The 26,222-nt window shown below is 37.6% G+C and overlaps 1 protein-coding gene across 1 annotated transcript; it reads right to left on the bottom strand.

The window, feature by feature from the left end:
* Positions 1–725: 725 nt before the first annotated feature.
* Positions 726–25,502, bottom strand: GOPC (golgi associated PDZ and coiled-coil motif containing; the record flags this gene model as incomplete). The annotated part of the gene is given in 11 exon segments (XM_079550518.1): positions 726–844; positions 1,353–1,533; positions 1,765–1,929; positions 2,362–2,457; positions 3,642–3,807; positions 5,747–5,922; positions 8,912–8,935; positions 11,418–11,582; positions 25,060–25,364; positions 25,367–25,436; positions 25,440–25,502. Coding segments are annotated over 11 exon segments (1,530 nt in total).
* Positions 25,503–26,222: the final 720 nt, after the last annotated feature.

The raw sequence follows: 26,222 nt of genomic DNA, 5'->3' as shown, positions 1-26,222 counted from the left end.
ATAATACCCTGTTTAAATATGCTCCGAGCAATTTTCATATGGAACAATTAGCAGTGAATTAATTAAAATAATAATATCAAAAAGCTCACCCATTATCATGGGTCATAACTAACAACTATTCCATTGTTGCATTTGGGTTTTGATGGCCTTGCTTAAGTATGAAAGTTTTGCTATTCTGAGAAAACAAAACAAAACAAACCGACATTATTTTTGGAAGTTACAAATCAAAAACTCCAAGTGGAAAAATCAGGTATGCAACAATACAGTTCCCCCTCACCTTCCAGAGTCAAAGCTTGTTTCACAACAAACTGAACACTGGTTGTCCCTTTAAAATATCAAGGGGTGAAAATAAAGCTGGTCACATCTTATTTTCCTTCCTTAGGGATATAAGAGAAATTAAAAGCTAAAGGTATTGAGGTTATCTTTTTTAGAAATCCCATGCTTTGGTGCTTATTATTAAAAGGAAATTAGTTTCACATGCTATGTGTTAAGTAGCCATTGTGTGTCAAGCAAAAGACAGTTTTCCACACTTAGAAATGCTCACAATGAAGCCCTGAGGTAACTGCCTTTTTTCCAGGCAACAGTAACAGTTCCCTTTGACTTTTAATTACCATTTTACAACCTACATTTGTATAAGCAAACTCGGAGCAGTCAATATTGATTATCAATTGTTCCCAAAGATGGGATCTGTCCAGTTGTTTTTGTTTGTTTCTTTCTTTGTTTCTTTAGGATAAAGACTCAGCAGAACGGGTTAATTTGGGTGCAGCATCTCCTAATGAAGCTTCAACTGAATTTCCCAGGTCTCCATTTTCATGTCCATCAATACTTGGTTTCTTATCAAACACTGCAAGAAAAAAGAAATTTTATATAAGGAGAGAAGTAATCTTGGGAATTGTAAATTAGTGAGATTTATTTCAGAAACTAGAAAATGTCCTGAAAAGAGTGCTAAAAATACAAGCTAATGTTTTAAGCAAAACACTACGGAAGGAAAACATGAACTCTTGACACACATCTCTGATCTAAAAAAAACATACTTGAAGAAGTGAACAAAATAAAATAATAGCTTACAGGGAATTAACTACACTTAGACTAGTCAGGAAAAAATAAGACCAATTGGGAAAAAGTGATTAGGAAAAAAACAATACACAAAAACCACAAAAGTTAGTTAATTCAGTTCTAAGTAAACCAGGCCAACGAGTAAGGGACCAACCAAAAGAGCTTACAACTTACTAGTAAGTTAACTGAATTAACAGAAGATAAATGTTACAATTAATACAAGAACAGTGTTCTCTAGAAACTGGTTTGCACACTGAGACCTCACAATTAAATACAACACTTTTTAGAAAGGTTACCTTGTGAGGGTTTGACATCCACATTTACTTCTTTCCTATTAGAACCTGAATTTGCCCCTTCTTCCAATTCATCAAGATATAAACGATAACGATGTCCACTCTCATCCTCATATTCTACGTTTTCATCATCTGAATCAACTTCTGGAGCAACATACACTACTTCAAATTCAATCTCGCCTCTCTAGAATAAAACCAAAGTAAGAATAAATTCAAGGGGACATAGGTTTAACTGAAGCAATATTGGCCCAGCCTTTTTCTCACAGATTGTAAGACACAACAGGACACAGTGTAAGGTGATGGAGCTTCAAGAATAATACTCTGTTTGACTGAAAACATTAAAAGTCAAGGTAATTCAACAGGCAGAATAAAGGAAGTGCATAAATTTGCCTGTTGTTAACAGGCCCCAACTGACCTGTTGGGAGAGGATAGTTACAGCTTCTTTATGTTTTGCATCTCTTAGATTAACTCCATTTACTGCCAGAATAGCATCCCCAACATGTAGTCCTCCACATCGATCAGCAGGTTGCCCAGGATGGATCTCAGAGATCAGTATTGGAACACCATGCTCCTTCCCACCCTACAGAAAATGAGAATTTTAATCAGCTGAAATGTGCATTGACAGAAAACCAGCATTCTAATAGCTGTTCTTAATGTGCTTATTTCAACTTTTATTATAGAAACTAAGAATGAATGTTTTGGACAAAAAGAATATCGAAGTAGATGGTATGAGATGTTTCTCTTAATTCTTCTCCCCTGAGAAGAATAGCCAAATTTCAAACTTAGGGCCTAAGCCCAAAACAAACACTGAACATCTAACTTTTACATAAACTTAAGGATTTCACAATCAATCAGAACGAGTTGGATTCTTCAAGTCACACAACTATAGCTACAAATTTACATAATGCAACCTTTTTGATTGCTGTGCTCTAATGATATATTCACTGTTCCATATTTTATGAAGTGCAAATTTAAACTGCTTCTTCTTTGTAACGGAAAATAAAGCATTTACTGTGATTGAAATTCCTAGTCCTTCGTGGTCTTCTTTAACTAGCAACACTTTTCTGATTGGACCAACACCTTGACTCTTCTTTAAGGCATCTGGATCCTAGTTTGATATAAAATAAAACAAAACACATAAAAACTCAATAAACTGTAAATACAAACACATGAACCAAAAAAGTGATGCATTCCTGACTTTTTTAATTATTTGTAGAAGGACAGTATATCAGCAACAGACCAGCACCGGGCATGTCAATCCTGAGTGCCTCCTTACAGATAGGTTACAAAATCAGAAAAGGTTTCTTATTATGCACTTCTGACAAGAATAATTATTTCACTTATTTCAGTGATGAGTGTTGTAATTACGCGTAACGTCCAAAAGCAGGAAAGGTAGCCATATATTAAAAATATAAAGGGACTACATAAAGGAATGCTGATTACTGTTGGAATGTTGTACGACAAATTGCAACTTAAAGCTAATCAAATGATAGATGTAATACAGTCCCAGAAAAGGGTTTATTCTTGTTATATTAAAAACAAACTACATCATAAGCCATTCAACTCAAGACTAGAAAAGAAACTAAATTAATCCAGGTATTTATTTTACTGTTGCATTTGTGCATATCCTCAAAATCATACACACACATAAAGCATATTTTATACGCCATTAAGAACATAAGTAGTAAGATCCATCTGAACAACTAAGATATTTAAAACAGTGTTTGGTTTCATGCACTGAATGCTGGGGATTATTAACAGTTCATGTGCTAGGCTAGCTAAGACAACGTCTACCAAGGCTACACATGTTAAATTCATATTACTACACACAGCAGAGACAATTTTCAAAAGGACTTAGTGTTCCTAGATAAGGCAGCAGAATTGTCCTTCACATGGTCACTTCTGTAGACATGCTATTCAGAATGGATCTGTCCTCTACGACATCCAGCTCTGGGTTACCCAGAGTAACAGAGACATGGACCTGTCAAGGGTGGGTCAAAAGAAGGGCCACTAAAATTATCACAGGGCTGAAACACCTCTCCTGTGAAGAAAGGCTGAGAATTGGGGTTATTTATCCTGGAGAAGAAACAGGTATGGGAACAGATGATCTTTAACAGTCCCTTCTAACATGAACCACTTTACGATATAAAATAATTACATATATATAAAAGTGACAGTTAAAAGAACTCAAAAGTGAAGTGAAAATAAGCACAAAAATCAAAGAACTAACTCCCATCTTTTTTTCCTCAAATATCAGAAATTACAGAGGAATGAGTCACTCTTTCAACTTACATGTCCTGGTGGTGCTTGCATTGGTCGTTTTAGATCATTCCTACCTCGACAAGCTCTAATAACAGTTTTGTGACGGTGAAGGTGTATTTCTGCTTCAAGCTGATTCCAGAGCTTGTCATGAGCAGGTCCCTTCATATCTCGACCCAGTAACTGAATCTGTTGAACTCTACAAATGACAAAGAGAATAACAACACACTATAAGGCAACTTAAAATCAGTGCACTGTACAATTTACGCTCCATTAGACTACAGCATGCAGTCATGCAGTGACTAGTGTAAGTGCAGTAACTGCAAGTTGTGACAATGATGAGCATGTTAAACTTAAACAGCCATGCATGTATACAATTCTTCATAAGCTTAAAGGGCTTCTAAACAGCTCATCTACCCCACAAAATCCAGAAAATTTTATAAAAAAAAAAAAAACAAGAACACAACCCTATGGCTCTTCTCTGTAATGTGAAGCATTTTTGGATTCTTCCTTGTCTAATTAGCTGCAAATACAAGACTCTTCCTACTTGGACTACTCTTAACTTTGGACCTGCCTTTGGGGATGCAGAGGAAGAGAATAAAGAGTTACAGAAGTGACCATTTGTGTGACTAGCACAACCTGTTAAACACAAAGTTGCAAAAAGCAGAAGTGGCTGGGCTTTCCCCATGACCAGAGGCTCCAAAAACTGTCTTCAGGAGACTTATGCAGCTATCTTATTTTTCATTTAAAAAAAAAAGAAGAAGAAAGGAAAAAAAAAGAAAAAAAAACATAATAGATGGAATAAGTAATGTGAATTTTAAAGAGGAAATTTAAATCTAGCTGTAAGGGCAACAGACCCACAAGAAAAGATTCAAACTGCCAGCTCAGTACAATGTATTTAATAGTGCTTATGGCAAGATAAGAATTAATATATTGCTGAATCACTACACAAATATAACAAGCAAATTAATGATCAATTAGATGGACAATGCAAGATGTCAAACAGAGATAAAGTGACTGATCAATATCAGTCAGATCAGAACTGCCTCATCATGAACCATCTCTTGTCTCCACAAAATAAGTACAGAAAGCAATTTCTGTACTGCTTTCTTGGCACTTCTGCAGTGATAAAAAGACAACTTAGATGCTAAAGAGTGGGATGAGTAAAAAAAGATCAATGCTGCAAAGCCAGGTGCCTGAGAACAACGGTATCTCCAGCCCACCTCAACACATAGGGCACCCCGAGCCCTAAGCGTAGGCACCAAAGATCCTTGCAGACCTTAATGGGACTGGAGAGCTCAGGAATAGGAGCATAATTGTAACACCATGCTGCTAACATAGATGAGAATTGTATGCATCTAAGTTTACCATAGTTATCTACTGCCAGCTATCGCAGTTATGTTGTAGAAATATCACACTCATATGCTGCCAAATTTAAACCAGCATAACTGACATTACTTTATCTGCACTACCATGCTTGAGCTATCACAGTGATATGTTAAAGTTATTAGAGACCAGTACATGTATACTTTAGATAAACATGTCACAGAACCTTTTCTTGCAAGAGCATACCTCTGCACGTATCCTTCCTGCTAACAATTTTAAAAGTTAAGGAAACAAAGGTTTATAAATAAACTAAGAATAACTCAAACTTAAAAATGTACTCATGAAGGCTGTGTAACACAGTGATTTACCCAACAGGAAAATTTACATCTTTTAAATTAAACTTCTGGAGTATAATATGATTTTTGACTGGCTTCACTGTGGTCATTCTACCGTACTTATCACTAACACTTATGAACACAGTACAAAACCTAGGAAAAGAGAAATCAACAAATGCTGTGAGAGAATACTTACTGTTTGCAGCGGAGAAGATACTGAACAAGGAAAAGTCTGATTTGGTAACAGAATAATAGAAGGTCAAGAAACCTACAGCATCTATTTATGTCTCTCTAACCCTTTAAAAACTGTGACTTTATATATATTTGTTGTTGCTAATGGTGTTATGATGTCATGGTGCTAAGAAATGCCAGGCACAGATCAAGCACACTGTGCTATATGCTCTCCAGTATTAAACAGAAGTCTTGTAACAATAACAACTAAAACTCATGCTAAGGACATGGATTGATTTTACATGCCTTCCAGCTAGTTCCTTATCTAAGTACTTGGCTGCCAATCTTGCTCCATAAACCTCAGCCTGAAGAACAGCAATGTGTCGACGAAGAGCTTCATTCTCTTTCCTCAGCAACTTCACCTCAGCTTCCAACTGAGCTTCCTTGACTTTTTCCTTCTTGTTAGCTTCAAGTTCTCTTTCCTTAGAAGACAAAAATAATAAAAAAAGAAGTCAGAAAGCTTTTATCAAAGTTAATAATAAAAGAGCACTTAGTATTTCTGTGTGAAATAATTCTATTTCTAGGACATGCAGGAAACAAAAGTGACTCTGTCACTGCAGCTACTGCAGCTACGAGGAGAGGTGGCCTTGAACTCAACTTTGTGCTCTCAACATTATTTTTATCCTGCTTACAACTCCTGCACATTACGCATATACATCTTAAAGTCCAAGGACTGAAATAAGCAACAGCACTTCTTGCCACTCTCTGTAGAGAGTCTCATTATTGCTTTTTCTTGTGTTAAGATGGGAGATTCATCCAATAAGAGGGAACAGATTATTTTTAAAATAAAAAAGTTAATACAAAACCACAACATATCTCAAGTGGATAATATTCTTTAAGTATTTTAATGAGCTTTTCATATGCTTAAATATTCTGTAAGTTTTTTAAATGGCCATTATTATCATGCAAACAACCAAGAAATGTCCAGCCAGGGATATTTCCAAGTTAGATTCCTAAGACCACAAAAATAAGACTAGACATTTTATATATGATGCTACTTACCCTGACAAAATTAAAGAGATATAAGTACAAATTAACTTCATTACAAAAAAATAAAAGGAAGAAAGAAAGAAAGAAATCTATCGCCCTTCACTACCTTTCCCCTCCTCATGAGAAAAGAATTACGGAAATAAGAATTACTTCCATAGTGCTCCACCATAACATGCAGATAATGCATAGCCATTATCTTTTCTAAAACCCAGATCACTGGAACTAAAAGGAATTAGCACACTCAACTCAACTCATTATCCTACTAAATCAGCTACAGGAGGAGTTCATTTGATTGCTTGTATCTCTTGTATCTTGTTTTATATCTCTTACAAAGCAGCGAGAACAAACTCAGCAAACAGCAAACCACGAAAACAGCAGACACAGAGGATTTATTACTGTTCCATTTTAACTATGCTTGCCAACTGGAAAAAGCAATAAGAACTAAATTCACTAAAATGCATTTACTTGTATCAACTACACTACTAAACAAATAAAACCATGAGGTGCTACTAAAGAAGCAACAGGACAGAAACAAAATTTTACAGAACTGGCAAGACAAATCTTTTAAGAAATGGTGAATTTTTTCATTATTCCAAGCATGGATAACAAAACAACAGATAAGGGTTGTATTAATACATTTTGAACAATTAAGCCAGGTTGCTACATAGAAACCAAAAAGAGGTATTTTCACATGTATGTAAGCATTTGTAGCCCTTTGCTAGAAAGACATCTGTGGATTTGGTGGACTCTACTTCTCTCTCATCTGTTAAACACCTGTATTCAATTCATCTAACTAGATACATTACACATCTCTATGTATTGGCCAAGAACTGCCTAGCACACTGCTCAGAAAGTGGGAAACAGAGATTCTTGCAAGCGCAGTAATTCCTACACTGACCCAGCTTCACATCCGGTTTGACTTGATACATACATTACAAAACCTGCCACACAGACACATCTGGTCTCTGTCTTGGGTTTGGAGTTGTCTTGTGAGATGACTCCAACTACTTTCCAACAAACCTTTTTATGACCTGCAGAATACACTCATAAATCAAGAATTCTGGCTAATCTACATTTGAAGAACAGTAGTTTCTAAAACTATTCCAGTTCTCTCTGCTGTAATGATGGTTCTGGGCTATTTTAATATTTGTCTACTGCCAGCAGCTGGAAGGCAACTACAGAAATTCAAGGGTGCCAAAACACTGCGTTGCATCTGACACATACTTCAGCTGTAAGAAATGTTGCAGTTCAGACACAATACTCATTTTACATTAGCTGGAGAGTCTGCCTGCAGCTAGCATTTATTTTAGTTATATACATATTGCCAAGACTGCATCCAGGTGCTGGAACAGTACAGGCCCACTGTCGGTGTAAGCATTCTCTTTTAGGACTCCTTTCATTTGAAAATTTGAGAAAGGACTAGAATTTGAAGCAGGCGTGTGAACGTACAGCACTTATACACAGCACTTCCTCATTAGATATCATAAAGTAGTCAGTTTAAAAACAGAGTTTTTTTCTGAATTTGATTCATTATCTAAATTAAATTTAAAAGAAAATCATCTGTTATTTTCCTATGTGGAATAACTTTTAATTATGCATTTTAAACGGTGTATTTAAAATAGGAGGAACAACTTAATCCCAGTTTTCTTCCTATTTTCTCCATTACTGTTACTGCTGCTCTGTGACCCAGAAGCCACTGGACTCTTTTCAATTGGTCACTATATGAAGAAAAGCTGAAGGTCTGCAGTACAGAATCACAGAGGATGTACTGAAAGGATAAGTCTTGCCCTGAGCAACTGCTGTGTAATGTGATAAAAGACTCCAAATACGTGTGTTTTTTTTAATGAGCATGTTAAAGAATCATGTTTCTTGCTTTCTGGTGCTCATAGCATTACAGAATTTTAGTAAATATAAAGAACTGTATTTTCTGCTGCTAATACAAGTAAGAAAGCAAAAACGCAACTGCCATGTTGAGAATCAAAGCTTACAGCTATCAGATGACCAGTGGCTTTCCAAAAAAAAAAAAAAAACAACAAAAAAGGAGCAATGATATTGAGGTTGAGGTATACAGTGTAATAAAAGTAGAAAAGCTGTTTGAAAATTCTCAAGTCTATCACTGGGAAAGACTGAAAAGGAGAATCTATCTACAGGCTGTTAAACAGGTAAGTACACGACGTACATTAAATCACACCCATAAAATAACTGAAAAAAGAGAAAATAAGGAAGAACTATCAGAATTTTCTATCAGACGAACTAAAAATGCAAATAAAGTTCTTCACACAGCACTTTGCCAAGTGACAGGAAGATGGAACAAGACAGATCTGCCTTGCCAGTTTCTGAGGCCAACATATACAAGTTGTCACACAAAACAAAAGCACTTAATCATTTAAAAAAAGGGGAGGGAGCAATCAGTATACTTACCAATTCATCCACAGAAAGGACAGACTTAAGACAGAAGAAAAGAGTTCCGTAATTAGAGAAACAGGTAATTGGAGCTTTAAGAACGTGCATTAAAGTAAAAGACCTATTTCAAAAGAAATTTACCAGCAGGTAAATTTTATTACAGGGAATTTCTAAAAACCAAACTGCTGTAATTGCTTTTAGTAGCAATTTTGGTATTTCATTGTGATTATCATTAAAAACGCCCTAACCTTATTATAGTATTGAAAACAATACTTTCTCCTAAAATACCAAGAACTATAAAGAACAGCACAGTAACATGAAAAGCACTGTAATACTTGAGAGGAAAAAGCAGAAGAAGGTAATTTACTTCCTGTCCTGACATTTAAGAAGCCATTTAACTGATAGGTAAATAAGCTACATGGCAGTTTTCTGAACGTATCACAGAAAAATATGTCTTCTATAATACAGCACTTGATACTGACAATGGATTTTTTCATTTCAGAAAGCATAACGAAAGGCATTTTACAATGGTGACTTACAGGATGGTGAGAGATAAAAAAAAAAAAAAACAAATTGTTACGCACAAGAAAATAAATCTATTATGCAACTCCATTCTCATACTAAAAACGTTATCATGCTTAGACTAAGCAAATACATCATCCCTAAAAGCTACAGCTTATAGTGCCCATATTTATATAAAGAATCTACATACAAAAGAAGAGCGGTTCCAGTTAATAAAGAAAGCAGTAAATTAACTGCTACAAAAGCAGTTTATTCTCACACCACATACACTGTTGACACAGTCTCTCTTTGGCACAGAGATTTCTAACTGCCAGAAGCTCAGCATGACAGTTTTTATTTACCTAAAACTCAGACTTCTCATTTTTACTGTCATTTAAGAAAGTTCAATTTTGCTTGCTCAAGCTATATGAAACTTCAGTTTTCTGTATCTACAAGAGTTTAAAAGTGAGCTTCTCTCCACTGAAACTATAAAATCCCTGAAGGCAAAGTAAAAAAACCTCAAAAGATTAGCCCTCAAGTCTATAAAAAAAGAAGGAGCTACGTGTAAATAAAGGAGAGAATATCAGCCTAGACTGTTAGCAAATTCAACTTCAACATGGATAAAATCTGAAGCAATACAAGAAAAAAATGTACTTATTGTTAGCTGTCTGAAACAGGCTGAGGTCACTTGCATGGAGATTTAATATATCTTTAGAAATTGCTTCTAACAAAGTAAGGAGAAAGAAACACATTAGAAGTATGACTGCATCACTCAGCAGTTAAGTCTCACTAATAAAATTTAGGAATGAAAATCATGCACTAAAAATTGGTTGGCTAATCATTTTGCTTCATGTAAACCTGAAGCCTAACACTTAGAATATGTGGGTGGTATTTAACTAACTCTTATTTACATGTCCAGTTAATAATGGCTCTAAAAAACCTTTAGCTATAGCTATAATTCAATACAGACTAAACTATGTGCGGATAATCCAGAAAATATTATTCTTTATATTGAACATGCAAATATGTAGATGTAAGAATACAGCTGTAATTCACTTACACCCTTTAGATGTGAAACCGAAAGAATTTGGGATAGTCTTATTTAGAGAACAGCCTAAATGGCCTGTGAGCCTATTGCTGTGTTTTATTTTACATTAATTAACAGGACAAAATAGCAGAGACTATTTTAACATTTCACAGATGGTGAGACTTGCTATTTGGAAGGAACTTGTGAAGCAGTTTCAAAAACAGCTAGATGGTAATCTTTGAATTATGCAAAGAGTTAGAAATCAGAACCTAGTCAGCATTACACCACTTCCTGGTTTTAAAAGTATCAGTATTGGAGTATGAATCTTTGCTGCAGATAGTAACAAGGCATACTATACTCTGGATATCAGTCAATGCTAACAAGTTCCACAGTTACATTACTGTTACCTTCTGGTATACATTTTAAAGGTCTAAGTTTCTCAAAACCATATTTCACAAAATTATCAGTTGTCTATTGGTCTTTTTATGACAGTATGTGGAATATAACAATGGAGAGCATCTGTAGCATTCTGAAAGAAAAAGTACAACGGAGAGGACTGTGACATCATCTGCCATCTCCTCCTATGGCAAAACAATCCCATTCCTACTCTTATACTCTTGCTACAGCAAGAACAGATTTTTTCCTTCTAGACTGTTTTATAACATGTGAAGATTTGGTTGTGTTTTTACATTGGAAGCTATCATCTTTCACTACTTCTGCTGCCACAAAAGCATTATAATTCATCACAATATTTTCTTACTTTGCTTTAATAAACTGCTCAGAAAAGTTCTACGTAAAACTGACTTACATTCTTACTTATTATTTTTAATGGTTCCTAAACACTACCAATAAATCTTATTTTAAAAAGAAAAAAAGTGAACTCTCTCCAACATCTTTAGCATGAAAATTTATCATCAGCTTATTCATAACTCAGAAGGAAGAGCTGCAGACAGGAAAGGGGAAAGTACAATCCTCCATTCAAGCCACTGTACTCACCAGCTTTGCCTTAATAGCCCCCGAATCCACATTCTGACCAGTTTTGGCATGTAGCTGAAGTTGGACAGCATGAAGCTGCAAAAGCTGATCGTGGACTTCCTTTTCCAATACTGCTTTCTCTGCCTGGGTTTCTGTCAGTTCAGACTTCAGATCAACTAACTGTGCCTGGAAGATAAAAACCATTGTAGTAATTAGAAAAATGATAATATCAGAACTGACACACACGAATATATCTTTTGCTGGCACATTTTACAGCTAAATGCCATAATACAAATAACAGTACATGCTGTCATGCGTTCCTCTGTAGCCCTTCACAAGCACTCCATCATTTGCAGGCTTTTTTCCTCTGCATTTTCTACTGCATCCATCATCCACAGATCAAGCATTAAACCACTGCACTTGTGAAAATAACAGGAGCTGGATTTTTCTGACAGAGGCCACGACATCTGATGCTGATGTCCACTTTGACACAGAATTCTGTCATTTAAAACTACAGTAGGATTTACAATCATAGCAACATGCATCAAAGCACTATTCATACCTTAATACAACTACATCTTACCAGAAAAAAAAAATATATTGACCAATATATTAATGAAATTATTAAAGCAGTGCTAAAATCAAAGAACCCAATTCACAACAGATCTACTATCAACAACTTAACTGAAACAGCCAATCAAGTAGGCAAACCAGAAGCCATGAGTTAATATGTCCCTAAAATGTTTGTAGAAAATCACAGTCATGAACTCTAACATGAAAAAAAAGAAAATTTTTGAAATGTTAAAATACAGTCTACATGCATACTTGTAACAGGAATAACAGAACAAATACACATTTTTACCAGGCTACCTGCTATCCATAAGTTCAAGTAGATTTTTATAAAATAACCTCAATTTTTACAAGCTTTAAAGCTATTACCTACCCATGAAAACACAGCAGATGCCAGGGGAGAATTTTGATCATGTTTTGTATTTTAAAGGTAAATTCAGATTCTATTTTTACTTCCAAAAATCTGGAACTTAAAAGCAAAATGGAAAAGTCACCAATTCTTAAAAAAAGATCTCACATTAATGCAAGGTATTTTAGATATTTAATAACACTATCCTGATGTTCAAATTCACATTGAATACCAAGTCAACACTCTTCCCATCCAATTACCTTAGGCTGCTTTAAAAGGTCCGTATCAGTGTTAAAAAGCAGAAAGGATATGAATATCAGTACTTACTGGGTCTAATTAAGGTATCTAATTTAGATGGACAGCCTCCTTAAGCTTCCAGCATAATTATCAGACATAAGTAGGCTCTTCCAGAAGTGATTCAAGAGCACTTCAATCACACAGCAGCTTGATGAGACAGGTCAAGTCTACCTCCAGCTCACTGCTATGAAGAACAACGTCCCTGGCTATTCTGCCTTACCCAGTGTCTCAGGGACAAGAGGGTGGGAGAAACCCTGCTAATGAGCTCTGCTGCCTTCTGAGTGAACTGTCCAGAAGAGCTCAATAGGTCTTTTATATCTATATCTATTATATAATATCTCTGACCACTTCCACAGAGCCCCTACAGATCAGGTTAGCATTCAGCTTTTGTGTTGAAGAAACTGACTGCACACACTTTCACCTTCTAACCTTTGGAACGACAAGAAACCTGAATAATTTGTAAACCTTCACAGAATTCTAAAGCAGAAATTGCCTTCCACAGTGAGATTTGGAAAAGGGAGTGCCAGGTGACCTACCAAGGCCTTTATCTGCTCCAACTGAGCAGAAATGGTAACAGAATAGCAAACAGTCTTCTGGGGAATGTAGTAATTCTTCTCTTCCAGGACAGGTGCCTGCACCTGGAGCACCAACTCTTTAACTCCCAATGCACTACATGATGTTATGATGTGGGATACCGAAATCATAAAACCATGACAAAGTCCTTCAGTATGACTCTTGCTACCACTGGTTTTTAATCCTCACTTCCCTCAGTTTACGTTATAAAGGAAAGCCTGCTGGAAAACCAGCAGTTCCATATATTAACTTTTGAAAGACGCTCAGTAAAACAGGAGAGGAGTCAGAGGCAGAAAATGAAGCAAGGAACACAAGAATCACAGATGCAGACACGTATTCTGAGAGTACCACTCACTGCATGAGGCTGCGGTACTGCACAGGAGCACAATATCAGACCCTACAAAGATTGTGTTTCAACCTGCACAAGCAAAACGAGGATAAACTTAAGCTGCACAGGCAACTGCACCAATCCGTTTATTGGCAACTTTTCAGATGCGCTCTCCAACAAGGCCACTGAAGGTGAGATGTCATGCATCTCCACGCACACATCTCAATATACCTATAAATGTATTGCACATAGAGCAGGTCACTGGTGGCTGCTCTAGCACTTGCTGAGAAGCCAGCTGGGGGCAAAAGTAACACACACCTACAGGAGACCATTTAGCTTCATGGTTACGAGCATTTAGAAGAAGTCAGTAAAGAGAGAACAGAAACTTTCACTCGTTAACAGTAATGGACAGAGGTTGAAGGGAAGGCTGTCTGTTTAACATCCTTACATCCTCTAACTTGCTGAATCAGTCAGAAGAGGAAACGGGAGAAAAAGGCTTTTGAACAGAAGGACATTCCTTTCAACTTTCAAATACTTACTTTACTTGACATATGAATCCAGCAGAACTAAATTATAGTTACAGTCATTTTACACCCCCAAAATACCATTAGAAGCTGTAGCTACATCATATTTATATAAAACCCTTAATCCATAACTAAGGATTATCACTAAAACACGTTTGGTAAGTTCTAAAAACTACCTAGCTGTTCATTTTCTATCTGCATTATTAACAGAATAACTGCTTTTATTGTTAAAATATTTCTAGATTGACACTGGGGGAGCAAACACAGCTCTTCCTCTAATGTTAACATTACACAGCTTTAAACCAGAGAGTTTCCACAAAGCTAGCAGTATAAGATAACCTAAATGTGAATATGTAGTCATAGACAGAAAGCACATTATTTTCATTTAAAACACACAAAAATAACAACAACAAGAAACAACATAGCAAAGATGATGTATCATCATTAATCTTCTGTGTGACCATGCCTACAAAGTACGTACCCCTAACAGTTAATAAATGTGGTGTCACTGTAATGCGCAACAAGTTAACCTGAAGACACAAAATTTATTACATGGGAATTATTTTTATATGTTCTAAAATGCTACATGCTTTTCAAGACCGTATGCTTTAACTGTTAGAAGGTCCCAAGACAGAAGCAAGAATCATATGTAATTTAATTCAAAAGCTCAAAAACTTACAAGTCTTTGAACTGATTGAGCAAAATGACTACATTTCTAATATTACATATAAAATGTTAAACTTTATTCCCATTTTAACTAGAAGAGATGCTGGAGTCCTCTTCTACTGGATTAGTATTGGATTAGTAAATCCAATAGAATGAATATAAATAGTAAATATATACCAAAAATATAAACAACAAAACCATTATAACACCATTGTCACAGGTCATGCAAAGGCAGAAGATGTCCTTCCTTTTGAGACCCACCAGTACTGAAGGAGAGGACAAACAGAGAAGAAGAATTAATCTGCAGCAAACAAAGTTTCAAAAATCACAGTAACTGCTCATATTCATGGGCAGGAAATATCAGATCATTCATCCTCTTCCACTGAGGCACAAAATCCTCTTTATTTAACATGGTATACAACTGTGCTGATTAGCAAGTATTACACAGTATTGTATTGATTTATAAGCAGAATAACACTTTAGTTTCTCTGCTAACTCATTTGTGACTCCATACACTAAGCAACATACAGCCAGCAGCAGAACTGAACTGCAGCTCAGGGAAGCATGATTCCATCAGGGAAATCTTCTTACATCACTACAGCGCAGTGAGAACTGGACACAAAAGACACTGTATTGGCACAAGTCTTCTACCCTTTTATTCTCAAGGGTGTTGGAAGGTCAGTGCTTTTTGGGATATTTTCATTTCTGTCTCTGATTTGATGAAGTCCTCCTGTACTCTTCCTACACCAAGATTCAAAACTGGAATTAAGTGCCAATGGCAATGGGAAGTGCCTGGTTTTAGGCCTTAAAATACAAGCCAAAACTCACCGAAATCAATTAAAAAACATTTAAGTTTCCTCTATATGAAAGGGAACCAGGCCATCTGCTTCAATGCTTCACTTTTCCCATTACTTTTGTCTGTGAACAATAGATAGTAGTTTTCTGAAATGTTCAGAGATCCATAAACGTATCAGCTCAGAAATGACTTCTAACCAAAAGCGCTGAGAAGTTACATAAGCTGAGTCAGTATGGAAAAGACTTGAAGCACTGTCCTCAAGCACAATCACCGATTTCTCAATGTATATCAGAGAAGTGCCTGCTAATTTCTTTGTATTCACTGTTCCATTCATTTACACTGATTACAATGTCAGCTGCACAAAACCTACTCCGTGGTTTCTTACCTTTTTCTCCTCACTATTAAAAAGTAAAGGTAAATCCATGTGTTTTTGTTTCGTTTTGCTCTAGCTCCAAGTACCAGAAAACACGTGCTATTTCAGAAAGAGCAATTGCTTCATGTTACCTTCGCACTGGCATGTAATCAATCTACCTTTAAACTCTAAGAGATAAGTTTGTGATTCAAGTAAATTGCAGATTTTGGTCAAATTAATTAAACAGTACAGCAGTATATTTGTCTTCCAAATGATCTAAAGCGCACAGATTATAATCATGATTTGTATCTCACTGAGATCTTACACCTATGAAAACTGAAACCGGGTATAAAGTAAAATCACTCAAGAATTTATAAATGACTTTTTTTTCCCCCATAGGAAATGAAATCAATCATAGCCCTAAGTAACAAACAAGTACTTATTCCACAGGTCATTCAAAAGTATTACTGCAAAAATTTAAAAAAAAAAACAAAAAACCCACAAAACAAAAACAAACCTCTCAACGAAACATACATAATGATCTTCTTCTTTAGCAGTTCACATTTCCTCTTCAAGTAGCTACAAGTTATAGGCCCATATGTTGCTATCAATATAATCGCTCATTTTAAATGCATTTACCTGCATTTGCAGTCATTGAGTTGTTTATGTCTTACCTGGCATTTTTCATTTGGAGGGAGAGGACAGTCTTAAAAATCAAATAAATATCACTGAGGTCTCATTATTTCATACCATACTTTGTAATTTCTTCAGATGTTGGTCAGAAAAGAAGAATACATATATCTACTTGCACTTTCAAAAAAAAAAAAAAACAAAAAACAGAAAGTGTTTGAATAATTAACCCAAAATCTTATCTTTATTTCTGTAACATCTCAGAACTGTACTCAAAGAGCAACGCAAACTTCTGAACATAAAAGAATAAAAGTGTGGACTTTGCCCTGGACAACATACAAAGTAAATATAGGAAGGAAATAATGAATAAATGTAACATGAAAAGGAAGTACAGAAACATTTGTGTATAGAAGGGCACAACAGGAAGCACACTGATGGCATACTAAAACCACAAGTTACCAGCTTTCACCATCAGCAGAGCTTGAATGAGGAATCAGAAGATGGCAATATCGTGGGCTCCTAGACCCAAAGCTTCAGAGGGAGCAAGCCCAGAATTACAAAATCGTGGATAGTGGGATGATGGCAATTAATATCACATTAACAAGAGGCAACCTGCCTCTCACTTCTGAAAGGGAAAGCAGCTGCAGAGGGGGGCAAGCAGATTGCTGACAGAAGAAATCAAGTAATGATTTTAGTTTTGGGAAAAGGTCTTTCACTTTCTTAGCAGAATAAGTAACAGTTGCATTTGATTTAATGGATATGAAAAAATAATATTTGGCCATTGTCCAGACATGAGAACTAAAACCAAAGCATAGCTGAATTGGAAACGAGCTTACAGGTCTGAATGTTATTTGTGCAGAGTAATGTCATCACTCACCCCAACAAACAGAAAAAAACAAAAAAACCTTAATTCTCTCTACATTGAATTGTAGCAAGTGATTTTTGAGGCTTGTAATGACACACTTTTCAGTATCTCAATTTCTAGCTTACATTAAGAACATTTTAAGTATTGTACAAATGATGAGGCATTACAGACACATTAGAAAACAGATTTCCAGCAAAGGAAAGCTAAGTACAATAAAAAAACTTCAACTGTAGTAATACTGCCAGTGAGTAAAAGCCATAAGCCAAGCAGTCATTAAATGTCTTCAATGTAACAAATATTCTTTAAAGATTTTTTTAATTTGTCTTTAATCGAAGGTCTTGCAAAAAGAAAGACAAAAACCAGGATCGTTTCTGTGTTAGCTCCCTACACAAGGCAACCATTTTATCTGTATGACTGAATCTCTCCATTTCACCTTCCTTCCCTGCTGATTTGAGCTGAATTGCTGTTTGAGTTTCAAACAGGCTCATTACAGGTTAAAGCTGCAAACCGAGCTGCCTGACTCTGCTCCAACCTACCAAACAAAACCATGCATGGACAGAAAGGCAAAGAATGCCATGGTGTGGAAACATCACAGGAGAGAAACAGGGGTGATCAAATTGGATGGTCTTAGGGAGTCAGGAGGGTGCTCACTATTTGCATTAGAAAAAAAAAACAAAAACAAACACCTTTCCTGACAAATGAGTCAGAAGTGAGATTTCACTAGTTCCATTGATTCTGTTATTGATAAAACACCTTGTGTGTGCAACTTTGACAAGAGTTAAGGTTATGAGAAAGGTCCCTGTCAGTGGATCTTGCTGTGGGAACAAACCAAAATTCACAGACAGATAAAGCCTATGAGGTACTTTTATTTTTTCAATGTGTGCTCATTTGTTTATACCAGGCTACAGAAAGTTTACCAACAAATATATTTATGTGTTTAAACATTTGCTCCTGATCAGGATCAGGAAGCAAACACTGCACCTACTCTTTGCATTCTGCTTCAGTATATGCACAAAAAAAAACAACACGAATATCAAGAAATAATGCTCACATTCTTTGGGGGCTTTTTTTTTTTTTTTTTTTTTTTTTAAGAGAAAAATGTTGCATAGAAGCAAAAATAGTTTAAAAAACTGATCATATTTTACAAACAGTAAAATCATTATTTGTAAGTATTCCATAATATTACACAACTGTGGGACAGAAAACAATTTTTCAAGAGCTGACATGCAACCACTGCAGCTTGTTGCCCAAACACACGCAGATGCAGACACAACATGAGGAGGTTTGGCAGCAGCAGAGATGGGGAACGCATTTAGGAAATGGACGGCCAACATACTAACAAGTTTTCTTGGGAACCGCTGGACTTTGGCATCAGCCAAAGATATTATCAAGCAAAGTATTATGCTTCTCTGATAGCTGGGAAAAAAAACAATAATCGTGCAGTATACCATCTGTGTCTCTTCTTCACTGAACCATACTTAGGCCACAGCTCCCCAAAGGGCAGGACTATTCCACCGCTCCCTTGGCCCTGACTTATCTGCTTCTTTCTTCAGACTGAGCAATGCTTGCTGCGACTTTTTTTCACAACTCTACAAAGTTTGTAGGACTTGTTCAAAATAGAAACCATGACACAGCACACAGCCTTATTCATTTCACTGTGCTCTTTGCAAAGCCGAAGTGACAGCACTGTACAAAATACATGTTTCTGAATAAATCATACACCTTGGAATCATAATCCTGGATGATCAAAAAAAAAAACCACTGACTGCAACAAAAGCACAGAATGCTTACCTCTTATCAATGACAAAAATGAGTAGCTCATTTCAAATTATTTCAAGAGGCTGAATTTGCAAATTTTGTAATGAAATTGTTCATTTCATTATTTTCAGGACCCCAAAACAGGACATGTGACATCAACTTAAAATTAACTAAAAGCTTTTTCTCATATGGCTAGTAAGAATGCTAACAACAAAACTTATAGCTATAAACTTCCTAAACAAATATGAAAGCCAACACCACACATATGGGAAAAAAAAAGATTTTCCCTTGAATTTAGTGTAAGTATGGAGGTAGCGTTGGCAACTCCCAACAATTAAACAATTGATAACATAACAACATTTTAAAGCACCTTCTAAATGTAAAATTTGCTTTCCATTTCTATGTGAATTGATGCATTAGTTCCCATTTCTGTGGCAGTGTACAGGAACTGCTGAGTTACAGCCTGAACCAGTCACTGAGCACCTGGAAGAGACCCTGTCAGTACTGGGAGCACAGGTGGAGGCAATTCACCCATGATCAGAAGCCTGGCTCCACCCCTCTTAGACTCACTTAAGCGCTGCCTGCCACTAAGGAAGGATCTCTCGCTGAGGATCCCACCTTTGTGGGGTTTTTCTGTGAGCCTAGATCTTCACAGTTAGGTGAGCATTCTTTTGTAACATCTTCTCATTGCACCGGTCCTGCTGCTGTTACAGCCAGTCACTGATCTTTTTCATCTCTTTCATTAGAATACCTGGTACTACAGCAACATATCATTATTTCATGCTATTACTTTGTTTTTCCTTGATGTCAAGTACATGTTATTTGTCAGGTTTGTTTTTTTTTTAATATTACTGTAAATTCTGTTTGTACTTACTTAGAGGTGCACAAATCACAACTTTTTTGTAACTGCTGGCAGTACATTGCTCCCAGCCATCTAATTCCTGAATGCCTCATACACTTCTAGTTGCCTATGCTTCTAATTGCTTATGAGGAATAGAGAATGGAGTTTTTAGACATCGTTTTGGTAGCTTTATCATTGGCACTATTTTGGAGGTCAGACTAGCTACGCAGTATAATTCATTACACAAAACTAAGAGTTACAAACTAAAATACCCCCATTGCTTAAAATTTGGATCTCCTACTAAGTGAGAGAAAAAGAGAATACAGTTCAGCATTTGACTACTCAATGACTGAAATTAAGGTGAGCTAGTTAAACATGATTACAACTCCATGACTTTTGATATAGGAAAACGTGAATTAAATGCAGGTCATCCCTTTAAAAAGGTGAATATTGTACTTCCACTGCCTGAACATCTGCAAACTAATCTAATTCTAAGATACAAGCTGTATCGCATCTCATTCCAGATAAACCACATTCCATCCAGTACCAACAGTTTTCAATTTGAAAAGAGAAAAAAAGATTTAAATGTAGAAGTGTAAACAAAGAAGTGACAACTCAGGAGGAGATGAACAATTTAAACACATTTGAAAAAATAAATTAACTTCCTTTTCTTACTAGAAATGTTTCCAGTGTTAAAGGCACATCTGTCATAGGGCAAAGAAATACCTTGGTTATATGTAGGTGCAGTTCAGCTTACTAGTCAAAGGAGAAAGGGGATTAAAAACAAACCAAAGGACCTTTGTAATAAAGTATATGGTCCAATCTTGGTTAAAAAGTACTCCTAATCAACAAAGAAGTTCTGCAGCATGCTCCATAAGATGGACTCAAATTATGTGAAAAACCACCATACATAGCCACCTACAGTTGGCTTTTTTGGGGTATTGAGTTGCTTTTTTTTTTTTTTTTTAAATAGGGATCTTCAAGTTACCCACACACACTACACATGCTTTAGCTGATACAGCACAAGTTACTTAAAGAAATAAGAATTCAGCTTAAAGGAATTTCCTCTTCTAAATCTACTAACTGATTTCCAGTTCAACAGTAACAAAAATACATAGGCAAATAACCTCTTAGACATTTGCTTAAATGCTTTCTTAAACTCTAGCCTGCAGTTAGCTTAACCCAACTACTAAGACATAGGGTGTGCTCTACCAGACATTCCATTCCAGTTTGTTCATTTAAAATTACAGAATTAGGCTGGCAGGCAAAGTGGCAGAGTCAAGCTCAGTTTTCATCAGCACATTAACCTACTACTTTTACTTTCACTGATTTTTTTTTTTAATGAACATTTAAACAGTGTCAGTCAGCATCATATTTTTTTTTCAGCTCAAATAATATCTGAACAGGAAAGATAAATCCTATGAACTTCCTCTCACTTAGAAATCTGGTCTCTCACACAGTGACTGTTAGCTTGCATCTGCTGACAGTAATGCTGAGAGACAGAGCCCAAGAAAAATCTCTTTTAAAATGGCTGTCATCTCCTTTTGTTCTAACAGCCTGAGGCCCTCGCTGTCCTCCATTATGATACATTCCTGCACTCGTTTAGCACACTGTATGCTATGCTGGTCAAGTCAAGCTTCTCTCAAAGACAATGGCTTCCATCACCTAACAATTTTTTTCTCTTTGATAAGCTACTCCGTTCAAATCTGTGGCCAGCAGGAAAAATATGAAAATAAATCCTCCTTTTTAGTTTAACTTAGGGTCATAAATGTTATTAGTATAATTACAACCTTTCATCACTCTAAAGCCTGAGTAAACTTACCTGCATACATCCGCTGTGCATCTGCATGCCTTCAGGCTCCTTCTGATAGTAACCAACATCTCAAGTGATTGCACATCCCGTCCTTTACAGAAACCAGCCTTGTCCTCACGCACTTTTTTCACTGTTCTGAAATATCCCCAGCACAATATTTTACCTAAATTCATCTCTGGCAGTTTGTATACACTTTTGGTGTATACAAAAGTGCCAAAACACTTTTCCATGAAACTTCTACAGCAGGATCTTCCATCTACTCCAACTAAAAACTAACTAAAGTGTGTCTTAAAAGCAATTACACCAATTCCAGAACATATATTAAGCTGATAAAGCACGTTCTGAACTGTGTTTCTCTTTTCTTGTCTGTAAAACTGTGACAAGGGCAGACGATTCTTCTCAAGGAAATAAAACCCGCAATCAATAGAACAATATTCCCAATTTTTATCATTAATTTTTTTGTACCTACATAAATAATGTCATTCATGAAAACTCCAAATGAAAGTGCACAAGCACTATAATATGATAACTTCAAGCTGCTAAAAAAATAACTGCAATTTTAAATGTCATGAAATATACCATAACTTGCACCACAAAAAAAGAGAATAAAGTCACTGATCATCCTAACTTCAGTATTAATGTTCTTCAGATTTTTCAAAATATGTAACTGTGTCCTTCATTTTGGACAGAGATTTCTGACTAGAAAAAAAGACAAGACATTCATTCTCAACAGAGCAGCTCCATCTTTCAGAGACTTTAAATGGTAGCTGTCATTTCAAATTTATGACTAATAATCATGAGATCCTATCAACAACTATCAAGACAACACTATAGCCTCCTAACGGTCTATTTCAGATAAAGCTTCCTATATGGACACAGGTATGAAACCTAACACTATTATCAGAAATAAAAATATTTCACAAAATAAAATGTTATTTTATTCACCAGCTCTAGATTTTTAGTATCAATTAGTTCTCACTCTAGACACACTAATAGCTATATGATTAAAACTATGAACTGTGATCCTTTGCTCTTCAACTCATTCTAGACTAAAGTACAGTCTGTCACTATTTATGTGTCCAAGCCATGGATGATTTTAATTAGATACCAAAATACAAGGGTTGCTTCAAAAGTAATGTCTCCTACTTTATTATGCTGGCCAACAACATCAGAGGTGATGTTGGTGGTATGGCAGTAGAGGTTGAATCTTCCCACCAACATTCCATTACATTTTGTCACCGCGTGACAGACAGCAGCAGAGGGGCAGTCTGATAGAATGGCGTATGACACAGAAGTGTAGATGAAGCAACGGTGTGGAATTGAACTCCTCCATGCAGAAAAATGGCAACCACTGACATTCATCCACACTTACTGAACTCTGACTGAGAGCAAACAGTGGATGTGAGCATAGCGAAGTGGTGGGTGGTAAAGTTCAGCAGCAGCAACAGTGCGTCACATTCACTGGCATACATTTTTACAAGGTGGGGCATGCAGGCTCTTGTTTATCACTGGCAAAAATGTGCAGCTAATGGTGTTGAATGTGCTGAAAAATAGTGTTTTGTAATTGAAAATTTGCGCTATTAAAAAGTGTTACTGTGCTCTTTGTATCTGTGCCAGTTTCCACGGAAATAAAAAGGAGGCGTTGCTTTCAGAGCAACCTTTGATCTTTCAGGATCTAACCTTTATAAATTCCTTTCAAAATATTTAAGCATGAAACAACTTTTCAAAGACGTATTTACAAAGTATTAGCTCATTCCCTTACAGTGATCTGAAAAGTAATCTGCTTTACAAGTCGGTACACCCACCAGTCCTGTGCAATATGCAATAAATGCTAATTGTCTACTATAAACTCATAAATCTTATTTTACTATGCCTATACAATTAAGTGTGCTGTACAGCTTGACAGCATGCATGCAAACTGTGTACTAAAGCGTATTCAAGTCTATCGCAAAATAAATACGAAGAATACTGTAAACATCACTACAGTGAGCACTGTGATGAAATAAAGACTGCAATTAGCAAAACTTCCTTAATGAAGTATTTATTCTACTGTGAAATAACCCAATGCTCTGTTAAGCTCTACTGGTATTTTGCATAACAAGGTTTTCATACCAGGAAGAGATCAGATTAAAACCAAAGCTAATTTAGTTACTTTATTTCCTACTGCAAGGAAACCCTTCAGAAGAGCAAGTTACTGTCAGAAGATTCTTCAATTCCTTCATTGCAATAAGCAAAATACAAAGGACTGCAAGAACCGACACTCTTGCAACGCGCTTACCCACCTGGCTTTCTAATAGCTCTCCTTATTCCCATACTTCAAAGCTACTGGAACAAACAATACAAATCTAAAAAGCATGGTCTATAAGAGATACTGAAGATGCTAGCAATTTTTAGCCTAGGGCAAAGATAACCAAATGAAGACTTCTCAGCAGTCCTGCAGCAGAAAGACTATTCTCTTCACAGAAAGACAAGAAGGCATCTAACATCTACACTCTTTAATGACAGCCAAAATGACATCCAAATATACTACAAAAGGAAGCCTCAAGTTGGAAAGCAGCTACGAAACAGAAGAACGTAAAATTTCCCAGATTCTCCCTCCCGAGCACTCCAACTGTTGCATAAATCACAGGACCCCATGGCCCTACCTCTTGAGTAACATCAGCACCAGCCAACTCAGCTCCAGCAGATGCTTCTTCCTTCCCACCGTTACTGAAATGCCGGTTTAGACATGAAGAATTCATCATCCTTGAGGTCCCTTCCCACCCATTCTGTGATTTCTATGAATAGTTACTCGCCTCACAGATTGTGAGATCTCAATTATGAGTTCGACTCAGTTCAGCAGGGGGCAATCTGATCTGCTAGTATGAAGAAGGAACAAGAGGATCTGTCAGGCCTATCCCCATTTTTTTTTTTTTTTTCATTCACTTGTAGACAGGAATAACATTCTAACTGCTGCCTATAAGCTTCAAGATTCTTGATGCCTTTGTCCCATTTTGCAAGGATTACCAAGCTTCCTAGAGACATAATGCAAATACAATGCCAGCCAGTGGCATCTGCTGCTCAAGACGCTTCTTTCATCACCAAAGACAACTTTTTGTCCCCACAAGCAACTCCGTAACAACACAACCCAAAGCCGGGGATCCGCTGGGCCGGGCCAGGCTCCAGTGGGACAGCCGCCGTCAAGCAGCTCCGGCCCTGAGTGCCGAGCGGTCCAGCTGCCGCCCACAGCAGGCCTCACCCTGCCGGGGGCGGGTAGCCCCAACCCCGCAGGCCCCTCAGCACCCCGCCGCCGCGCCCTCACCTCCAGCTTGTGGTTGATCTGGGACACGGTCTGCGCCTTGTGGCAGAGCTGAGCGAAGCAGGAGCTCAGGCTGGTCATCTTCTGCCGCCCCTCGTAGGTGATATCGGCCTGGTCGGGGTCGATCTCGCCCAGCAGCAGGTCCACGTCCACGAAGGCCTTGTCGAACTCCTTCTCCAACACCTCCAGCCAGCGGAACATGGACACCCCGCCGCCCGGAGCCGAGGCCGCGCCGCCCACCCCTCCGCCGCAGGCCGCGCCGCCCGGCCCGCAGGAGCCGACGCCGCCCGCGGCCGACATCCCGCCGCCCGGCCCTGCCTCGCCTCGCACAGGGCCCGGCTAGCGCCCCCGCCCGCCTCAGCCGCCCCCCTCTCGCGCCCTCACGGCAGTCCCGGCTCTCCCGGCGCGGCCACGCAGCCAGGCGAGCGGAACGTGCCTGCGCGCATGCGCCACACCGCTGACAGGCGGCCTCGGGGGCGGCTGGCGCTGCCTGCCACAACTCCAGGTGGCTCCCAGGCAGCAACGGCTGAGCTCCGAGACCGCGATCGCGGCCGCTGCGCTCCCAGCCGGTGCCGGCAGGAGGCGGCGGGGGTGTCCGTGAGCGCCGTGCCCAAGGCTCGGAGGGGAGCTGAGGGAGCTGCGGGATCCCGCCCGCAGCCGCAGATTGGAGCCTTCCCCGCGTCTGTTGCTGAAAAGGAGCGGAAGGTTTAAACGTGGCAGCGGTGTTCTTGTCCCAGCAGCCTGTTCCAATGTTTCACTACCCTTTCAGTAAAGAAATTTTTCCAATATCCAAACTAAACCTCCCCTGACGCAATTTAAGGCTGTTTCCTATTGTCCTGTCACTTGATGCTTGAGAGAAGAGGCTAATTCCAACTCATTACAACCGCATTTGAGGTAGTTGAAAAGAACCGTAAGGTCTTCTCTGAGCCTCTTTTTCTCCAGGCTAAATGTAGAATCATAGAACCTTTTAGGTTGGAAAGGATGATCATTCCCCTAAGATGATCGTTCCCCTACTCCTTTGGGAGGGGGGAGAGAAAAAGGAATTCTTTCTTTACTGCTGTACTCACAAACACTATCAGGAGAGGCTAGTTTTGCAGTTACACTTTTGTGTAACTGTTCAGGCTCTGCAAAGAGGCTAAGATGCAAACTTGAAAGTATTGCATAAA

This window comes from Tetrao urogallus (genome assembly GCF_951394365.1).
Source record: "Tetrao urogallus genome assembly, chromosome: 2".
In the NCBI taxonomy this organism is placed as follows: Eukaryota; Metazoa; Chordata; class Aves; order Galliformes; family Phasianidae; genus Tetrao; species Tetrao urogallus.
Note: the sequence above shows the minus strand (reverse complement) of the source record. Positions and strands in the feature narration are given on the sequence as shown.